The 20,623-nt window shown below is 36.9% G+C and overlaps 1 protein-coding gene across 3 annotated transcripts in view; it reads right to left on the reverse strand.

Annotated features, from left to right (window-relative positions):
* Nucleotides 1-20,623, reverse strand: part of LOC135696371 (pre-mRNA-processing factor 40 homolog B) — a 25,730-nt gene continuing 5,107 nt past the window's right edge. Inside the window, exons 3-26 of one of the 3 annotated variants that reach the window (XM_089113317.1) lie at nucleotides 20,263-20,464; nucleotides 17,983-18,143; nucleotides 17,353-17,463; nucleotides 16,544-16,664; nucleotides 15,535-15,568; nucleotides 14,577-14,660; nucleotides 13,749-13,845; nucleotides 12,915-12,979; nucleotides 12,036-12,126; nucleotides 11,424-11,702; nucleotides 10,828-10,882; nucleotides 10,343-10,410; nucleotides 9,385-9,459; nucleotides 8,896-9,010; nucleotides 8,266-8,357; nucleotides 7,729-7,845; nucleotides 7,179-7,235; nucleotides 6,555-6,635; nucleotides 5,969-6,127; nucleotides 5,198-5,282; nucleotides 4,322-4,359; nucleotides 3,882-3,908; nucleotides 2,936-3,142; nucleotides 1-591 (exon numbers count right to left, since the gene is read on the reverse strand). In XM_089113317.1, the coding sequence (XP_088969443.1) occupies nucleotides 487-591; nucleotides 2,936-3,142; nucleotides 3,882-3,908; nucleotides 4,322-4,359; nucleotides 5,198-5,282; nucleotides 5,969-6,127; nucleotides 6,555-6,635; nucleotides 7,179-7,235; nucleotides 7,729-7,845; nucleotides 8,266-8,357; nucleotides 8,896-9,010; nucleotides 9,385-9,459; nucleotides 10,343-10,410; nucleotides 10,828-10,882; nucleotides 11,424-11,702; nucleotides 12,036-12,126; nucleotides 12,915-12,979; nucleotides 13,749-13,845; nucleotides 14,577-14,660; nucleotides 15,535-15,568; nucleotides 16,544-16,664; nucleotides 17,353-17,463; nucleotides 17,983-18,143; nucleotides 20,263-20,464 (2,526 nt within the window). In that variant the 3' untranslated portion in view covers nucleotides 1-486. Of the gene's footprint in view, nucleotides 592-2,935; nucleotides 3,143-3,881; nucleotides 3,909-4,321; nucleotides 4,360-5,197; nucleotides 5,283-5,968; nucleotides 6,128-6,554; nucleotides 6,636-7,178; nucleotides 7,236-7,728; nucleotides 7,846-8,265; nucleotides 8,358-8,895; nucleotides 9,011-9,384; nucleotides 9,460-10,342; nucleotides 10,411-10,827; nucleotides 10,883-11,423; nucleotides 11,703-12,035; nucleotides 12,127-12,914; nucleotides 12,980-13,748; nucleotides 13,846-14,576; nucleotides 14,661-15,534; nucleotides 15,569-16,543; nucleotides 16,665-17,352; nucleotides 17,467-17,982; nucleotides 18,144-20,262; nucleotides 20,465-20,623 lie in introns of all 3 variants that reach the window. The other 2 variants (XM_065215746.2, XM_089113318.1) reach the window with 2 other exon arrangements.

Raw genomic sequence — 20,623 nt, forward strand, 5'->3', positions numbered from 1 at the left:
TTACAGTTACGATTATATCTTCAACAATCATTTCTTAGGGTGAGCAACAGTATCTGAAGTAGATAAATTATCATAACAATTAAGCATTCTGATAACGGTAAGTTATATACATCGCTGTTACTGGAAAGATTCTGAAGTACCTCTCCGCCAACAAGCAATACGGGCAACTGCCTGTCTCAGAAAAGAAATTATCTGATTGAATCAGAAAAAAGAACAAGGAATTTTATGAGGTTTACGCATCAAAGTAAATATTAGACTCACTGGTTTGGAAGAAGGTGACCAAAAAGACTAAAATAAATTCTACTCAAATAAAGTAATACAAAATAAGATGGTATCAAAATCCCCTACTGAGGGAATCATCGATACAGAATTAGAAGACCTGCTGTGTGTGATGTTAAAAGTCGTTGAAAATAACAGTTCTTCGTGTTCTGAGATGAAAAAATCGTCAGGCCTATTTGGAGAGCTGGTGAAGAATTTGCGCATTGTTCAATAATCGCCATCCTGCTGTGCCGAGGCTCTTAGTTTCTGCAGCAACTCTCGTTTTCTCTTCTGTAGCATAGCCTCGTCTTCACTCGATGTGTCCCAGTCAGTCTGAAATGGAAGTAACGGGGTTAGCTGCAGCAAGAGAATAATGTCATTAGATAAAAAAAGGAGGCTAGTATGATTAATACGTTGAACTAAACTTGATTTAATTGAATTAAGATCATTAGTGTACTACGTTTAGGTGTGTTCTTTAGCCGCCAAAAATGAAAATAACAGCATAAAGAAGGAAACTGCATAACATTCAGTACAGTCAATTACAGGGTATCTCAAACAAAAAGAAAAGGCCCGAGTTGTCAGGTAACAGAAACAATTCTGCCTAACACACGATTCCATTCTGGAGAGACCTGTAGAAAGACGAGTTGGGAAAACTGAGGAAATAAGTTGTGCGACAGAGAATAGAAATAGAATGTCATACGACTGGTGGCACTGGCTACCTGGGATATTACTGCCTTTTTTTGCAAAACAGAGCAGCAAACAGATAGCCCCAGTGCATCATTGGTAAGATACGCCCATTCTGTCTTTCATTTAGCAACAAGTGCATGAAGCAATCATTTAATTAGGTTGAAGCAGACCATTTAGCAACAAAGTGGTGTGAACGATGGCTTGCTAATACAAACAAAGCTGGTTTGCCATGCTGCAGGGAATAGGAAAAACCAAGACGATGAAGTTATTGCACTAGGGGTTAATTTGCAGGCAATTTCATTAACCATCAATCTATCTTGAGAACAGCTAGTGACGTCATTGCATATTGAAATTAAAATGAACCACACATTACGGCTAGCGGTTTATGTAATAACAAGGAAATATCGAGTCTTATTTTAGCCGTAGCTTGGTAGAAAACTCTTGATGAGCTGAAATATCTAGATGCAAAACAGAAATCTTTATAATTAATCTAACCTTCATTTTTTTGTCACATTTAATATAATTGATTTTCAGACAAATCATTCATATCATATTGCAAAATCAGATTCACGTTCAATGAGAAAGATTTACTTTTTCGAATTTTGTTGTACGGGTTTAAGTGCTCAGTATAAAAGTCATTATTTCCATTCAGTCCTGTTTTTATAAGGCTCTACAATATAAAGCGGGTAACTTTTTATAACCTGTGGCCATTTAGGCATCTAGACATCTAGGAAGTTATCTTGCGAAATCTATTTTATGTTTGCATAAACTTTTTCATCATATTTTTTGCTTCAAATCTATTACACGCTGCCCTACCTTGTCCATCCATATTGAATTAAACCTATGTGCATGAAGTTAATTTTCTTAGTTTTGAATATTTTAATTACAAACGGTTGGCTGTTATCACTCCCTACATCATGGCATCACCTGTCGAGTGATAAATGTTTTACAATAAGATCGATAAAGAAGAACCAGATTGGTATGAGGCGGGTAGTTGGTCAATTCAAATGTGAAAGAAATAGATACAAGGGCCAATTCAAAAGTGAAAGAAATAGATACAAGACAAATTACAGCAGCAGGAATATAGTTCTATTATTTATAAAAAATAGTTTTTCAGTTTGAATATGAATAGATGTTGTGAGGAAGATTATTGTGACAAATATATGATTTGGTGTGGACATATTTGTGAAATCACTGAAACAGATCAAGATCACACCAGACATGCAGAGGAAACAAGTAACTACTTCACAACCAGGTCAGTACCACCACATAGAAAGAAGACCAGAATTATACAGCAATAGCCCTAAAAGTTATCCAAATGTTTCAAAATCTCCAACCAGTCGTAAGGAAAGATGACACTACACGAGCCTTGAGAAGAAAAAACTCGTGCCTTACCAGCAAAAGGCTTACGTGAGCTTTTTCAAACTTCACGATACCTGCATGGAGATGAATAATTAAAGAAGGAAGCATCGAAATAAACATCTTTTGGGTCAAGGTCGTATAGGTGAAACTGAGCAGCTGCTAGATTTAGCTGAATATATTAACTGGATATCTTGACAAAGCTAGAAGATTAAAACAACTTTATCTATTACAAGTCTCTCTCTGATTTCCTGAACATGTCAGCAAGAAACACAGAAGAACACAGATCAACTTAAAATTTTTTCTTAGACATCTTTCACTTGCTATGTTTACTAGCTAGATCTGTCAGCAACCAAAATTGGTGATACAAAACTAAAAATATTAACTTAACACGTGAAACAGGCAACTATGCAATCAAAGGGGAGCTCTTTGCAAGAATTAAAAATGGGGGAACTCCTTGCAACCATGAGTTCTAATTCTCCCGTAGCTTGAGCAGACAAACCAACATCAGAAACCTTGAACGCAAGCAAAACATTTTAAAAAAATTAAATGTTACCAAGTAATGTACAACAATAATTTTCTAGCTTTTCTATACACAAACAAAAAATGTTCTTCTTTAGTGCCTGTGTACCTTTTTCTTCTTAGATGGGACAGGCGAGCGAGTTTCCCCTTCTTCACTTCCTGACTCACTCAACTTCCCATCGTCATAATCTACCGTCTCTCGCTTCTCCCTTTTTTCTTTCTTTTCTCTTGATTTTGACTTATGCTTCGATTTACTCTTTTCACTTTTTTCCTTAACGACCTCCTCTGCTTCCGACTCGGATCCAGATGGTGTAGGCTGCAAAAGATCGGTTGAACACTTTGAAAATAGGAAATAAGATACACAGTAATGTTCTCATATTGAAGACCAATAGTACATTAACGCCATCACAATTTAGGAATAGCTGTTAGCAAACAACTACTGGATAACCATCTCTATACAGAGATCTTTGTTGATAAAGTCCCTCCTTTATGCCGAATGGTTAGTGGTGCTAATGGCCTGTTTGCAATCTTACGCCTCGTGAGCCCAACTTTGCGTCCCCCCCCCCCCCCGAGCATAAAAGTTTTATGGATGACCTGGTAGAAGCTAAATTGTATCTTCAAGGAAAAAGAGTTCTCTATCAAAGCGAGTCTGCTTAAATAATTGACAACCTGTCATTTCGATCCTTTGAATTACTTGAAAATTTACTTTCAAGGACTCAAGAAAAATTGAATGGGCAAATATTTCTTGTGCGCTACTCGATTCCTTGTAGGTAAAGGTTTGAAATAACAATCAGATCCACGAACAAAGAGTACATCATTCTGAAGTTATCTAACATTAAATCTTGGATTACGGCGTAGCCAAAAAGCTTGCTCTGCGGCCACAATATAAAAGCAGATTCAAAGCAAAACATGATCAAATGAGCCATGTTTGCCAAGAGCATCCACATGCTCAGAATATGACCACGTGCTCAGAATATGACCCGGGTCTAATCTTGCACTTCTTTGACGACTAAAAACATAAAACAAGCAGGTGGCAGAGAGCTGTTCACACTTACAGTGTAATACTTTTTCTTCTTGCTTTTCTAAAAATAAAAATAAAAGCATAAGACAAAAATTTTACATTGTATCCTGTATGTTAAGTTTGAACCTAGGACTTACAAATTGAAAATTCACGGCATCGCTTGTTTAAATGCTCGAAACAATTAGAAAAAGGAACTTAGATTGTAGTCTTTTGACTATGTTTAAACATGATAGCTGTCAGCAAAATAAAATTCGTGGAACAACTCGAGGGTCACTTGATAAATGAATGTATATATCTCTGTGACAATAAAAGTTTTATTCCTTTGTAAAGTTTGCCAAACGCATTCAAATGCCCATCGTCGTGATAATGTAGACAAGATTTTATACCCTGGATTTCCCAAAAAGAAAAGAAAGCATAGGAAAAAACCTAAGAAGCCAGAAAGATAAAGTTGGTTATAGAAAATTCAATCTTCACCTTCTTGTGCTTCTTTTCTTTCTTTTTCACTTCTTGTTCTGAAACGAAGAGTATTGTCAATCTCTTTTTGATCTACCTTTATAATTCATGATCCTAAGGCAAAAATGAGCCTTCTCCATTATGCTTTCAAGAAAATCCTCACCTCAATGAAACATCAATATAAAGGTAAAAAAGGCACATAAATATCGCTATGTGATTGTAAGCAAGACGAACTAACAGTAAATTGGAAAACCATCATTACCACTTCAAAAGGTAGTCATTTAAAGAGGCACTGAGTTATGTTAAAAGAAGGGTACCCCCAAAATACGCTGAGTCTTGACTTTCATGCTGCAGTGCTATTGGCGGACCTGAAACTGATCACACGAAGTTGCCTCGTACTGATAAAGAAAGCAGCTTCCGTCAATAGCAAGTTGTCAACAACAGATGTCTACGTCACATGAAACTGCAGCGATCACGCCAAAAGCGAATGAGCCCCATATAAGGAAGGCCTATTTACCACGACTCAATGCTTTTTAAGCTTCTTCAAAGAGTTAGAAAATAACAAGCAAACTAGATGGAGCCATGAATGCCCTTGGCTATGCTTTCATGCTCTCTTACTTCAAGTAATTTCTCGTTATAGAAAAATTTCCGTCCCTAGCTTTAAAGGTGGAAACGCAAATATAGAAGCAGGATCATGTCAGTAAATGCATGGTTCGAAAATTTTACAATATTGTGGCGCGGCTTGCATGAAGAGCTTCAGGGCGACCATGAAAAAGGTGGAGCACGAGAAAGCTAGGTAATATAAGTTAGGCGAAAGAAATATGCAAGCCTCTTTCGGTTAAGTCTGCAATGTCTTAGGACCAATAAACCACGATACAACAGAAGATGAATATTGACCTGATTCTGACGCTGACGATGGAGTTTTGGATCTTGACCTTCGTTTCTTTTTCTTTCTGGATCGTTCTTCTTCGGAAAGCGAGACCTGCAATTGATCATTGCATAAATACGAAAACTGCAATAATAAAAAATATTAAATCATTCATCATTTATTCCATGTCTTGAAAAAGCACCAACGATAGAAATAAAGGTATCAACTGCCATCGCATTAGACTTCTTCAATGTTTCTCTATCTCCGTGTGTTGCAGAACACACTACACGCAAAGTATGCACGCCTTTGAATGGAGAAATGAAATGGGCAACGATCAATGGAAGCAAAACTTAGAAAAAGCCAGTCATGCAGCAATGAGAAATTTGAAAATTGTTTTGACTATTTTGAAAAAGATAATCTTAAACATTGACGACCAACAGTGCAAGACAAAGCTATAGAGAAAAACGCTTTACGTATACTGCAGACGTAATTTGGCACCCAAAAGCCCCTTTATAGCGAAAGTTTATAAGGGGAAATCAGGGCACCCAAAAACTACCCTTGGCCTTTTTTTGGTCTGGAAGGGGGATTTTCTTTTATATTTTCTCTCTTATTAAACACTGTCTATTAAAGATTGTATGTAACGGAGCATGGAACAGAATAAAGGGCCAAAAATCATTCTACACAGAGTTTGATAAGACCTGAGTATATACCTGATTAGCGCTAGTCTTATTATAACAATACTAATCGACAAATCTCTTCTTAAAAACCCGACAAAGTCAATGTAATCTATTGCCACGTACCGATGATGATCTCGACCTCCTTTTGTGCTTTTTCGATGACTTTTTCTTTGATTTTGATTTACTTTCGATCGTGCCCATAAAGTCTTTGAAAATACGGACCCGTTCTGACTCTAAAGTTATTTGTGAGAATATCGATTCACTTGAAAACCGGCTTCTTACCTACGAAAGTTATTGAGAGGTATTAATTTCTTCATTTTTTTGTAATAGATAATCTAATCTCAAAATTTCATCGTGTTTTAAACGAGACAAAAATACAAAAATACATATATATTACTTTCTTTGTTTCCAGCGAACATTTGTACTTCGATTAAGGAGAACGCTAGAAATGTTCTAATATTAAGAAAATCTACGATCTAGCTCCATTACTTCAACTTGAAGAAGGCTTCACATAGGGAGGCCTGGGCGGATTTTTGGATTTCGTCAGCTAAAGAATTAAGTTTCATCCTGGACATGCAGGGTCAAGGAAAAAGTCTGATGAACTGACATACAATGCAAAACCAACTCGCCGATTGACAGGAAATCTAATTTAAGTTTGAAAATACAAAGTCTGAGAAATTTGGGTATAAAGAGCAGCGGGGCAACTCACGCTTTCCCATTTGTCCCCAGGCTCCAAAGGTGGCGCTGCCTGCTTTAAAAGCTGCTTGAACGAGCTTTCTCTTCTTTTCGACTAGAATAGAAAAAACGTGTCATTAGCCAAAAAAATTATACACCCACTCTAATATACTAGTTATAAAATCAAACAAGAAAATAATGATGGATGCAATATTATGATAATAAGAAAGGTGATGAGGAATTTCAACACCAGAATATAGGCCGCTAATATTCAGCAGGACCATTTTGATGGGAACAGTGGCGGACACTTGGGGGGGCGAGGGGGGCGACCGCCCCCCCCAATACTTTAGAGAACAATGGACTTTTGTTCTAAAACAATGGGAAATGTGACGTCATCTTATTAAAACAATAGGCTTGCCCCCCCAATATTTGACCAAGTGTCCGCCACTGGATGGGAAATAGGCCACTACAGGTAAGGTGCAAGCATATTTTCCTCATCTGCAAAACACAGTACTTTGTATTGATTTCAATGCATATCATGGCGTATTCAATATTTGCTAGCAACAACAAAAAATTTTGACGGTTCATAGGCTGTCTTATTGAATATGGGTCTTCGCTACTCCTGCATGTCGGGTCTGTAGCATGTATGAAAACATACCTCTCTTTCTTCCTTCTTCAGTCTTTCTTTTTCCCTTCCTTCTGCTTTCTCATGCATCTATAATACAAAATTTCCAGTCAATTAGCATTCTGGATCGCGAAAGAAATCAGAACTAGTCTATTCCTTTAACTTTCTGTGCGGATTTGGTTAGCATGAGTGAATAAAAATAAATATGCAGCTGGGAAAGAGCGGGCAAGATATCGGTGCGTGCAATGTAAAACAACAAGAAAGCAGTGTTTTTCTTATATAAGCAGGAAGAGAAAGAAAACAAAAGTTGGGTGACATTAATGGGGTAAATATGAAGATGCCGCGTTTAAAGTGACACTCTTTTTATAACTTTAGCACGTTTTTGTCATTAATTGGTCTCTCTCTATAATCTATATCAAACAAATATATATAAATATATAACTATTTTGAAGAGCCTTGAATGATACAACATGTCAAAAAGGCAGCTGAGATTTTCCACCGCACAGCAGCAAAAAGCAGGTTTTTATACACACGTGTCCACGGAAAAGATCATAACATCCTCTGAAATTAAACTAACACTCACGCTGTTAAAGGCAAACTTTATGTTTCCTGGGTCCAGAGTCGCACAGCGTTCGTCGTCCATGATCACATTGTTGAATTCGTCATAAGTTGTGTCTATTTCGAAAATGAAGTTTCTGTCCTGAAAGATATTAAAAAGAACATACAAAAATAGACAGACAAATTAAAGCTGAAATGCAGACATTTTTACTTGTAGGTCATCTAAAGCAGTTTGAAGCAGTTGCTCTAGCTCGGCGAATGCTTGTAAATCAAATGAAAAAGGCATGTCGGGCATAGCAAATCGTGATTGGTTGTTAGCGAGTTCCCCTTTTTGGGAATCCTCCAGGAAATCCACTAATCATGTTGCTTAAATGCGCAGAAGACTTCATTCTTTGGGTTGCTCAAAAGGAATACATTACGATGATATTAATTGATCTAAAGCCAGAAGAATATTAAATCTTTCTAGAAGGAAAATATCTATACAGCGCCACTATTTTGACAATCACAGAAAACCAAGATAAATTCCTCCAAGCAAAATTTCTTCAGTGCAAACACAAAATACCTTTAGGATTTCTTTGATGATTTTCTTTTCGTCGTTATATCTCGCCTTTAGATCTTCAACAAAGAATTTAAACAAGTCCAAAGGAGTCGATCCTGTTACGGGAGAAAACTCGCCGATTAATGACTAGTAGCACATGTGCTAGCTACAATAATTAGGCATAAATAATTTGCAAAGACTGTGAATCTCAAAGGTGAATAATTCAATTCAATATCAATTCACTTCAATCCGTATACTACAAGAACTAGCGCATAAATATAGTATCATACAGAATACAAACTCACGATATGAGGGTGCGCTAAATAGCTTCAATCTAGCTTCAAATCATACTAAGTACTTCTGTCATTAGCACAACAAAGATATCGTTAACTATCAAAGAGATTTATCAGTTAAGATGGACAATGTCTAGGAATTTCAATGTCTCCATTTGTACAGTAGTCTGATTTGCAGTGGGGAAAATAAAAATACGACGATTCATATTTTTACATGGTCTGCACTCAGAGATTGGCGAGAAATACAGAAAACAAGAAGGCAAGACTAAACTGTGCTGTCGGCCGTCGACATTACTGATACGCTGACACGATTGAACAGAAGTCACCGTAGAATCTATGGAGGTCACCGTAAAAAACGAACCTGGTTGGCCGAGCATGTTTGCAAACCGCACGTCTGCGCTTATTTTTGGATAGAGGTCCATCCACCTGGCCATTGACGTCAGGTAGCCTGATTTGTGAAGCTCGTCCAGCAGCGCCTGGTGAGTCAACAAAAACAAATCAAATCTAAAGCTTCACTTATGTAGATCAACAAAAACCTTGAATAGGTGTATAGGCCGGATGAAAGGAAAGGATTTGGAGAAATCAGACAATATCATCAGGGGCGGCGGAAGCGGGGGAGGGGGGGCTACTTTCGGGGGGATGGGGGTGGCTACAATAATTTTCAAAATGTACTAAGAATCATACCAAAAATCGTCCTGCTCTTGGTTTTTAGCATGTTTAGCCCCCCCCAAACGTTTTAGCCCACTCAATCTTTAATGTCCTACGCGCTCCTCGAATATCGTGCAGCTATTGTATTCAAAGTTGGTCCTTTACAACAAGCAGAATGACTGAATGAGATGAGACAACTCACGAGAAATCCTTCTCTATTTTTCCGTTGCTGTCTTTTCAGACGATTTTTCTCCCGAATTCGTTCTTCTTCATACTCCTGTAAGAGGCAATATTTGAAATTCATAACAAATATAATTATTCCGAACATCGTTTTCAAATAACCTAAAACAAACTGTCTGTAATGTTCCCCAAAAATAATACAAAAAATAGTCTGCGTCGATGCTGTTAACTGCTAACTTACTAATTGTAGAGCTGACTAACTGCATAACATAAATGCTATATTACAAAGAAAGGAAATAGGTCCATTGTTCGCTAAGACTTCACTTTAAAAGCTTCCATGAAAAATTCTCTATTCAGTTGGAGATACAATAATTTAGCCGTTCACTTCAAGGTGTTTTGAGATTTGGGATTACTTTTCAGCATCTTAGGTTAACACATCAGTTAATTAAAATGGCCATGATGGATTCACTAAGTATAATTGTAGTTTTCTGTTCTTTTTTCATGACATAAATTGTCTTGTCAAAATCGTTACGATTCGCTGTTGTTTTCAACCAAATTGCATATTGCGTAAATCTAATTTAAGTATATCTTGTTGTCATCACAGTAGCTCCTTAACTTATTACATTCGCTTTACCTTATTTTGGAATTTCTACGTGCTCAAAATTGTTCTATGGAACCGATATTTCCAGCAAAGCTTCTAAGCTGCCTGGTAGAAAATGTTACAATCTTTACTCTGTGCTGTTCAATGTAAAAAATAATTTCTTTCCCTGTATCACGGACAGTTTTCTCTGAAACCCCAACATTCCCAATGATTAATGTCATCAAAATACTTGCACCTCTGCTTCTTCAATTATCTAGCTTGCGGAAACTAGTTTGACGATAACTTCAAAAGTTATTTAATAAGATCGTTTGCTAAGGATAGTCAACCGTCAAATACCGAGTTAAAGGAAAGGTCTGAGGTGCAGTACTAGATTTATCACCTTTTCCAGCTCTCTTGCATGGTTGTCAAAAGCAATTAGGGCATCTTCTTTATCATCTGACATGATTCCTAGAATGAAGAAACAAGCGAACTCGTGATTGGCTATTGAGAAGAAACATGTGATTCATTCTTGCGGAATGTGCAATGAGAAATATGCAGATAGGTGGTTATCAGAATACAGCTGATGAGGTAAACAGCAATCTATTTTGATGCATTTTTATAAAGAGCTATATCACTCTTTCTGAGGGCTGTGTTAAATTTCATCATTAAGCAAAATTTTCTAATCCTGCAAAAGTAGATTCTGCAATGCTTTACAGCAATATAACTATGGGTAGACAGTCACTCGTTAAATAAAATGAAAATATATTAATTGGAATTATGATTTGTTCAGTATAAAGCGTCACCCTATTCTTGACATTGCAAGTCAATTATTGAAAATGTGTCTGAGTCAAACGTGTAAGCAGGAACACACGGCAGAATACTTACGAATCACATCCTCGTCATCCCTGTATGTTGAATGGTCTTTAAGTATTTCTTGGGCCTAAAATGAAAGGAGAAGGGGTCATCCACCCATATCACGCTTTGTAAGGTGCAAGAAAATCTTGGAGTGATCCAAAATATGGTTTGGTCTCCAGCATTTTGTCCAATGCTTCAGTCAAACTTGGAAAATAGAAGATACCCAGAGTTCAGCTCGGTATTGTAAAATACACCTGAAAGTCCAGAATTTTGAAATCTTATGGCAATTGAAAGGTGAAAATAGACACAAGTGCAGCTGAAAAATGATTCTCCTCTTGCAGAGGTATAGGGTGTAGATGAGACATGATGGGCTACCACTCATACTAGCGAATATTAATTGAGAAATTTGTCTTACACATTGAAACTATCAAATCCTACAGATACAGTTAACAAATCTGTTTTATGACTCTGAAAACCATGAAAAAGAATCGTTTGTGAATTCGTTCGTTAAAAGTGACCTCTAGTCAGTTGGGCAACTCTAGAAAACGAAGCAGTAATGTAGGTAAGAAAACAAAAGCGTGAAATTTCACATATCCTAAATCTAAAAAAATGGAGAACAATTTTACCTCGGACCAAAGTGTTTTGTATGTGATCGAAGAGATGCTACTAAAGACATCAAGCATGTATTCTCTGTTTTTAGCATGGAGTTTTTTCTCATCCTCTTTTTCTTTCTTCGCCAGATAGAAAATTACATCATCATAAATGTCCCTCTTTTCCCTTTCGTTAACTGCGTTCCATATTTCTTCCCCATCGAACATCTCCGATGCTTTCCGCCATCTTGTCCAGGAATGCATTTTGGGATGTGTCTCCAGGAAATGACGCAAGTCTTCCTTAGCTTGTTTTAGCTTAAACAGCAACAACATCAATACAATTAGGTTCACTGTTTCAACAAAATTATTACGGTGAATTTTAAACATTGTGACAAAAAATTGGTTCTTAAATTGAGCCTCTGGTTCATATGTATTGATTTTGAAACCATGAATCCATGAATCTATTTTATCTCAGCTAAACTTAGCATGACTTTACAAAAATTTACCATTTGTTATCTTAAATTTCCGTGGGCTTTTAATCAGTTATTATTAATATGTGAAAAAATAACAATATGCTAAATTGCCAACAAAAGTTAGTTACTACTTATTTTCAAGTTTAGTCCTACTATATATCGAAAAGCACCATACTTTCATTCGATGTTCCTCTCTCTCCTCGTTGGCTCTCTGCTGTTTGTAAGTATTGAATACTTGTTTCTTCTCGTTTAGCTTCGTAAGCGCGCTAAAACGAAAATCTGATAAGTTCAGAGCAGTTCAAAAAAGTGCTTACTAAAATATGCAACTCCTTTACCTTAAAGGTAATGTTTCCATATAAAAAGGCTTCGTATACCCAACTTGTCAAGTAACATCAAAACAACAGCTTATGATTGGTTAGTATTCTTGCGATGCAAAACTGCTCATATGAATAGCCAGCCTCGCAGCAGTGAAGATAAACAGAACGACCTTTACCTTCAATGCTAACATAAGTTCTTACTAAAAAAATATTTTAACTTAAGAAGTAAGGCAATATTTTGGAGAAAGTTGAAGACCGATCGAATTAACTGCGAACATAAAACTACTTACATAAAAAAGGAGGCATATTATTAGCGTGGTAAAAAATCTACAGGCAGGAAAATAACTGCTTTCTGCAAAGCTTCATTTCTAAAAGCGACTATTATAAGTTAACGGGTTGACGCCCCAACCCAAAAACTACGCGCGGACTACGGGTTTGGCAATAGTTCTACGCGAATCACGGCTTCACATAAGATGCGTCTTGCTTCTTTCGATGTAAATTGGCAAAACGCGTCTGCGGATTGCGACTTCGGCTGATTATTATATGGTTTTGCGGCGATACCCTCTATAATAGGCCCCCTTCTAACTTGTTTGTAAACACATTTAGCAATTCAGCAAACAAAAGTCTGGTAGACGTTAACATTTTCGGTTGATCATGCCGAAAAGAGAGTACAACAAAGCTGTTCTTTTGATTCAGAAAAAAGGATTGTGTAAAGAATTGGTACAATTGGTACATACGTATATCGTGGATCAGTGACAATCATCTTCATGGCATTTTCCCATGATGCATTGCTTGGGACTCCCTACGAATTCAAAATAAAGATCAGTTTTATAATCACTGTCAAGAGGTAACTTCAACGATATGGCACCGTGTTGATCATGCAGAATCAATGGCTATTCCTTCAATAGGCTATTCACAAAACACAATTCAATTTGCTGAATTTCATATTCGCAATAGACGACAAATAATTGGCTAAAAAAGCTCCTTGACGAGTATGACAACAAGTACTGATTGGTAGCTGGCATATAGTTGAAAAATGTGCGTAAAATTCAACTCAATAACGTTTGTTATATCTGCCCTGCTTTAACACTTACAGAAGCTTTAACAAAGCCGGTAATTGGGACATCTTTTATGACGAGTAATATTTAATGGCGAATTTTCAAAACGTTTCTCAATAGAGAAAATATCCTTGATGTTGATAGGTCTGAAAATGTTTAGATTTTTCAAATATAACCTCTGCATTCATAAATAGTAAAAAATAATAACACAATTAGTAAACCGCGAGTTGAAGAGCGCTGCAAGAGCACGCCAGATAAAAAGGACAGATATCGAGTTGCAACAGAGAAGGTAGAGTCAAGAAGTTTTAGTGAGGATAAATTGTTCTAGTTGAGATCGTGAATGAGAAGTCCGACTTGGAAATATCGTTGTTTCCCTTTCTTATTATTGGGGTATTGCGCATCGTTACACATGGAAGAATATATAAATTCCGGATTCTGATTTCCAAACTCAAAAATATCTTTAAAATGTCACGAGGGCTTGTCGGTTAATTGGATTGGCATTTCGCAACAAACCTTTTCTTTGAGAAGATCCTTGAAGGCTTGCTTAGCCTCTTCCTTGGTTTCATATTCCCGTTTCTCCGTCACCGATGGCTTAGCGCTGCTTTCAGAGCTGTGATTTAAAAAACATAAACAGTTTACTAAAATAATACATCAATAAGATACAAGAACAAGAACATTAAAAGGATATAAAAACAAAATAGAATGAAATAATGACTGAAATTAAAGTGATTTAATTACTAATAAGATACACAATAAAACGTCTTTTGAAAAGCATTAGCTCTGCATTCTTATCTTTTTAAGATTCTATTTAAGATTATCACGAGCCCAAAGAGCCTAACTGACAAAACAAAATTTTAAAGGAAGCAAAGTTTTCGTGAGTTATGGTAGTTGCTTGGGCCATATGTTGGATTTCTCAACGTGAGTTTGTTGACGGGACACTTCTGGCAAGCTGCAATTATTGCTTATTTATTGGGAATAGTTAATTGTAGAGTTGATAATGTCGTTTGAATACTGACTGCATTTAGGATCGCTGAAATATCTAGCTTTAAAAAAGGGAGGTTTGGGGGAGCATGAGGTGAGATTTGCATTATGAAAATAAAACATTTCTTGGTCCAATGTGGAAAAGAAGTACTTCAAGTTACACGATGTGGTTTGGATGAAGGTTCATATAAACAGGAGAATTCCTTGGTCATTACATCATTAGGATGCTTCCTACAGAAATTTGCTTGGTCACAACTGCAACGAAGCACCCTCCCACAAGGTTAAAATTCTATAATTCAGGCCATATCTATCAACAAGATGACAGATAACGCAAATAACGTAATCAAAAACACCCCGCACCTTACGCTGTCCTTCTTTTCGTCAGATTCCTTGCTTTCCTTGTCGCCTTTTTCATCTTCAGAATCATCTGTTACTTCCTCTTCCCTTTAATGAGAAGCAATACATTTAAATGGGAGAAAGATTTAACACGGCCTGCTTCGCCTATTTTTAGCTTAGATATCAGAAGCGCAGCAAAATCAGAGCACCAATTAGGAGAAAAAAAGGCTAGAAGTCCCGAAAGAATGACAAAAAAGACAACTTCAAAGCACAAATAGAAAGCATTGAAGAGCATAAACCGTAAATAAAACACTCGTCGACTAAGGACCTGCCCAGGCTAAACTGAAAACTGACCTTCATACATGCGGGTTTCTTCTGAATTGCGCGCGAAGAAGGAGCGAGTAAAAGCCTATCAGATGACAGCGCATATTTTTCTGTTACCGCTGACCAACATTTTCAAAGGTCACGTTATGCACACAGTAACTAACGGTTCGTTAGATGTTTAACAAATAAAGCAGCCGTAGTAACGATTTGGAGTTGAAAATAATTGATTCTGAACAATGGCTATGTAAACATTAAACATATCTGCTTAATGTATTTATCATCAATAAAAATGTGAACAGGGTTTCTTTAATTCAGGCGATAGACCCAGAACAGGAGCTTCTACAACGCCATCTGAAAGTTGCTTCTTGCCATGACGAACCACATTGTAAAAATATTGCTTGTTCGTTGCTGCAACCATGAACTTTGACCCACAACGTCCTATCACTATTCAAATAACAAATATTTTGGAAATATTCGCAAAAATAAATAAACCTTATATTCTCAAGAAGTACGCGTCCTTCTTTGGCTTAACAAATAAATCCAATCATCTTATATGCATTTAAAAAGGGCTGGATTTGGAAAATCGGAAATACACTTGACTCTGTTCTCAAATATTATCACTAAAATCTGGATTATTTTTTGTTGAAACAAAACTTACTCGGATCCTTTTTCCTTCTCTTCCTTGATTTGTTCTGTAAAAGCAAAAACAAACAAGGATTAAATTTGATGTTTCCCGCCAGAATTGAAAGGATACAACATCACGAGATGCTAACAGAAACACGAGCCTTTGCCTCTCGTAACAGCTGAAGATACATTGGTGTTCCCTTCATTTCATTGCTAATAACTTCCATTCAAAACAGGGGTACCTTGGGTAAGGCCCACAAATAAAAGCAACTAATAAGGACAAGATTTAAACTAATCAATCGAAAACAACATACGCACAAGCACGCAAACAAAGAAGCTTGAATTGATTAAAGTAGCCAAGTTACAGCACAAGATTGAGGGGGGTTTAGGGGGTGTCATCAGGGGTGTAGAGCTGGGGTCTAAAGGGGACTGAGCCTTATTTTCTACTTTTTGCTACTGTTTTTTGATAAATATTTCGCGAGGACCTCGTTTCTTTTTTCTTTTTTTAAAAGCAATACATCAACAGGTATCGTATAACATCTCAAAATCTGTAAAATGGAGAAAACGAGTAGATTTATATGAAAATCGGAAGGAAGAAATGCAGATTTGACTGTTTCATGTTGCGTGATTCAAATTGCATAAACTGTAAACTAAATTGAAACATTTCGAGACAAACATACCCCCGCCTATGAAGGGGAGGGAAGGGTAGAAAAGAGCATTCCTCCAATACGGATTGACAAGTGCCCGTGAGCCAGACTATATACTTTTCGATGCAATTTGAGAATTAGAGGGCCTTGGCTAGACCAATCAAAGCCTAGATTGTGAGTAATTGAGTAGTTTGACTAAGGACGAGAAAGAAATAGCTACAATTTTGGGTGACGTTTGAAATTACTGAGGCTTTACAATCAAGGCAGCAAGAAAAAACTATACGGTGATGCGTACCTCCTTACATTCCTGTATAAAACGTGAAAAGGGTCTGTAATATTATCCAACAAAAACAAATCAGGGAAATATTAAGGAAAATAAGACGCATATTTGGTTACCCTTGATCTTCTCAAGCTCTTCGGGGATCGTCCATTTGGATTCCTTGGTTTCAGTGTTATGATAGTACGGCCTACCCGTATCCGTTTTGTATTCTTTCCATGGACAGGAGTCTAACAGCAACTGCAACCAAACAACAAAACTAAAGCTTCATTGATATGTTTCCCAATGAACATCAAAAGCTCAGCATCAAAAAATTCTTAATTCAAAACAAATTACATAAATACATAAAGTGGTATGCAAATAATTAACGAACTTTTCTTTCACAAAAAACACCATTAAAATGAATCGAAGTTGAGTCCAGTTAAAAAAGGCATCTTTTTGTGACGGACTGCAGATTCCAGAGCCTGTTGTTTGAGTCACTGACATGACCAAACATTCACTCAAATTGCGGAGATTAGGCAACTCTCTGTCATTCTATACATAGGAATCACAAGGTGTGGTCACATCGAGAGGGATGACCAGGACACTGCTTGATTAGCATAGCTTTGCAGTGTCCTAAAACTACCTTCGGAAGCGAGGTAGTACCAAATACATATGTAACAGAGGATAAAACAGACGATAACGATTGAAACATAATGCTTTGTCGGCAGCAAGAACAAAAAAGAGCAAAGATAAGTATGAAATTGGTTACAAACAATTAATAAAAATGACATATAAAGATAACTAGTTGAGAGGCGATGATGACGCTAATTGATGACAAATGTGATACTTCTATTGATAATGTCCATTGCTTAAAATTTCATATAAATCATTTAACTTCAAGCACTATTATTAGCGAGGTTAACACATCTTTGAAACTCACACATACCTCACCAGGTGTCTTTAACTCGTCTGGTTTACTCCAAACAGATTGTTTTGTTTCTGTGTTATAAAAATACTCTCTCCCATCTGGAGCTTGATGAGTGCTCCAAGGTGTCTTCTTCTAAAATAAAGGATGAGGCTACAAAGTTTTTTCAAAAGTAACTCTCTGAGTGAAAAGCAGTTCTGTAAACCCCAGCCATACCCAACGAAGACCACAGCACCTTACGGGTCTGGGGGTATCTACCATCTCTCCCTGGTAATTATCTCTTGATTAGTCAAAATAGCCTCTCAAACCAACAAATGTCTAAAGAAATTTTAGAAGATAAGGCAACATCAGTCTCTTCGTTTGGCATAAGTTAAATGAAAAAAAAATTAATTTTGAATTTAGGTCCGAATTATGGCTAAAAGATGAATTTAATACGACCCAGAAGAATGGTGAAGAAAAATCCAGCATTTTGGCCTTTTGAAAAAATCTAGCAGTCACAAAAATCTGTATAGGTTTATCAATAAAGGCGGAGTAAATAATAATTATCTTAGCAAAATAGACAACCGTTATTTTCATGTACAAGCAGACAATTTTTCCATTATAGCTATTCAGAATTTTTGCTTTTTCCGAAGCACGTGACAAATTATTCACCTTTTTAACTTTCTTTTTCTTCTTTGGCTTTTCTTCCTTCGTGTCGACTTTCTTCTCCTCCTCAGCGACAGGTTTTCTTTCAGCCTCTTTCTGAGCTGGTTTATCATTAACTTTGGTTACCGGTGCCATTGTCGTCATTGGCAATATACCGACCATCATGGCTGTAAAAAAACCAATTTTAAGCTTAAGCCCATAATTCCTGGTACGATAATCGTGAAATGAGGACGTAACATTTATCAGTATTTTTAGGCACTAATAAATAAAAAGAGTAATAGTATGAAGCAGTGCTAATGATCATAAACAAAGGAAAAGGGGGAGTAGCGACGAAATTACACTTACGTTCAAAATGTATTGGGACATACTTCGAAATTTTGAAGACATTTAATAAAACAAATTTGGACGACATTTCAAAAATCTTTTTCATTAAAAAAGTACGGCAGCTTTTTCCAGCTGCTTAATAAATGCAGCTTTTGTAGCGTTTCAAAAGTTTTCCCGTACAAGAAGTGTAAAAGATTTATCTAGGATTGGCAGACAAAAGAAGTTTACGACGCCGAGAGACAAAAAGTCTCTTCTGAGGGAACTGCAAAATAATAGAGGTTTGAATCCCTGCCAGACATTATATTGTCGTGTAAAAGCAAGCTAAATCTAGTAACATAAGCAGAAACATGGCTTCAAAAATAATAAGAAATACAAATTTTCCAGCTTTATAAGAATGAAATGCTCTCTCGAAGCAAATGTTTTTTTCAACTTTAAACCAAATTTTGGGGATACATAGGTCTAGATTATTTGAAAAAAGACTGCTCATATCTGAACAAATTTCCGTTGCAAAAGTGAATCAAACGCAAAGTCTAGTTTTTTAAGCGTTTTAAGCGAATTCAACGCAATGCGAAGGTGTCCCAATCTTTTGAACCTAAGTGTATACAATGGAATCCCGATATATCGAGCCCCGGGTATAACGAACCTCCCGGTATAACGAACTTCCCGGTATAACGAACTAAATGTCTGGTCCCTTGGATTCTGCCTAATAGAATCCTTACAAATTTTCTTGGTATAACAAACCCCGGATATAACGAACCTCCCGGTATAACGAACCTCCCGGTATAACGAACTAAATGTCTGGTCCCTTGGATTCTGCCTAATAGAATCCTTACAAATTTTCTTGGTATAACAAACCCCGGATATAACGAACCTCCCGGTATAACGAACCTCCCGGTATAACGAACTAAATGTCTGGTCCCTTGGATTCTGCCTAATAGAATCCTTACAAATTTTCTTGGTATAACAAACCCCGGATATAACGAACCTCCCGGTATAACGAACTTCCCGGTATAACGAACTAAATGTCTGGTCCCTTGGATTCTGCCTAATAGAATCCTTACAAATTTTCTTGGTATAACAAACCCCGGATATAACGAACTCTCGATATTACGAACCAAATGTTTGGTCCCTTCATCATAATTACCCTCGATATAGCGAACTTTCATCAGTTTTTCTTTTGTTATTTATACTTTAATTATTTCCCGTGTTCATTTATAACTTTCTCTTGGGGGAAATCAACATTGTCATAGGCAAAACATGCTGATGATACATTTCAAGCACTGTCTGATAGACTCAGAGTGAGAGATGATAAAACTTTGATCACGTCAAAAATTACCGCGAAGAAGTACATTGACACTTATGAAAACCTTATGAAAACATTGGGAATGAGCGACAACAAATCTCTATTGGGAGACAGAGACCAAGATGGAATGTGAAAAAAATAGACAAATACGAATGTGAAGTAATCAAAGACGTCATTCAGCCGTCAGCTAGAAGTGAAGTGAGACCAGCTTTGCCAATATCTTGGTCTCAAATTATAGGAGGAAATAAAGATCTTCATTTTCGATGGCTAACCATTAGAAATATTTGAATTCTGCTAAGAGCAAAATGTGTACAGAGGTTGGACAAGCCCATCAAAGGTATTTTTTGGCATGCTCTGCGAAAAGACCTAAAACATGTTTTCTCCCATTTTAAATTCCACTGTACTTTGAAATTAGCATGGATGACACAATTAATACGCATGATATACCAAAGGCCTAGTATTTTTTTGGTAACAGGATCCGTCAAACTTTTTTGAGCCAAAGCTGGTAACAGCTCTCTGATTACAGCTGGTTACATCTAAATGAGTGGTTTTAGGAAATTTTAGCCAACAAAAGGATAAAAATCCTTTAAAATATTGCATTGTCAATCTGAAACATCACTGATAACTGTCTATAAATAAACAAATATTCAATGTTGTACCTGGATTGAATGGAGCTGGCTGGAATGGTTGAGCAGCAGCTGGAGGAATAACTGTTGGGACAAACGCTGTTGCTGGCAATGGTGCACCAGGTGGCATGCCCATTGGCTGGGGTGGTCCAGTTGGCAGTGCAGGTTGATAAGCAGTGAAATACCCTGGAGGTGGCACTCCTGGCATCACACCCATTGGCTGCATACCTGGAGGCTGCAAGTTTAATTAAGAGCATTGAGTTTATACAAAGCTAAATGACAAGAAAGTTCTGACAAGGAACTAGAGGCAATGAGAGAACAAATACTTATTCACTGTGATAAAGGCATACAATTAGGGTGCATATCCAATGGATTTCTATACAATCACCCATCT

The sequence above is a fragment of the Rhopilema esculentum genome, chromosome 17 (assembly GCF_057945365.1).
Source record: "Rhopilema esculentum isolate cy_ngs chromosome 17, ASM5794536v1, whole genome shotgun sequence".
NCBI classification, from domain to species: Eukaryota; Metazoa; Cnidaria; class Scyphozoa; order Rhizostomeae; family Rhizostomatidae; genus Rhopilema; species Rhopilema esculentum.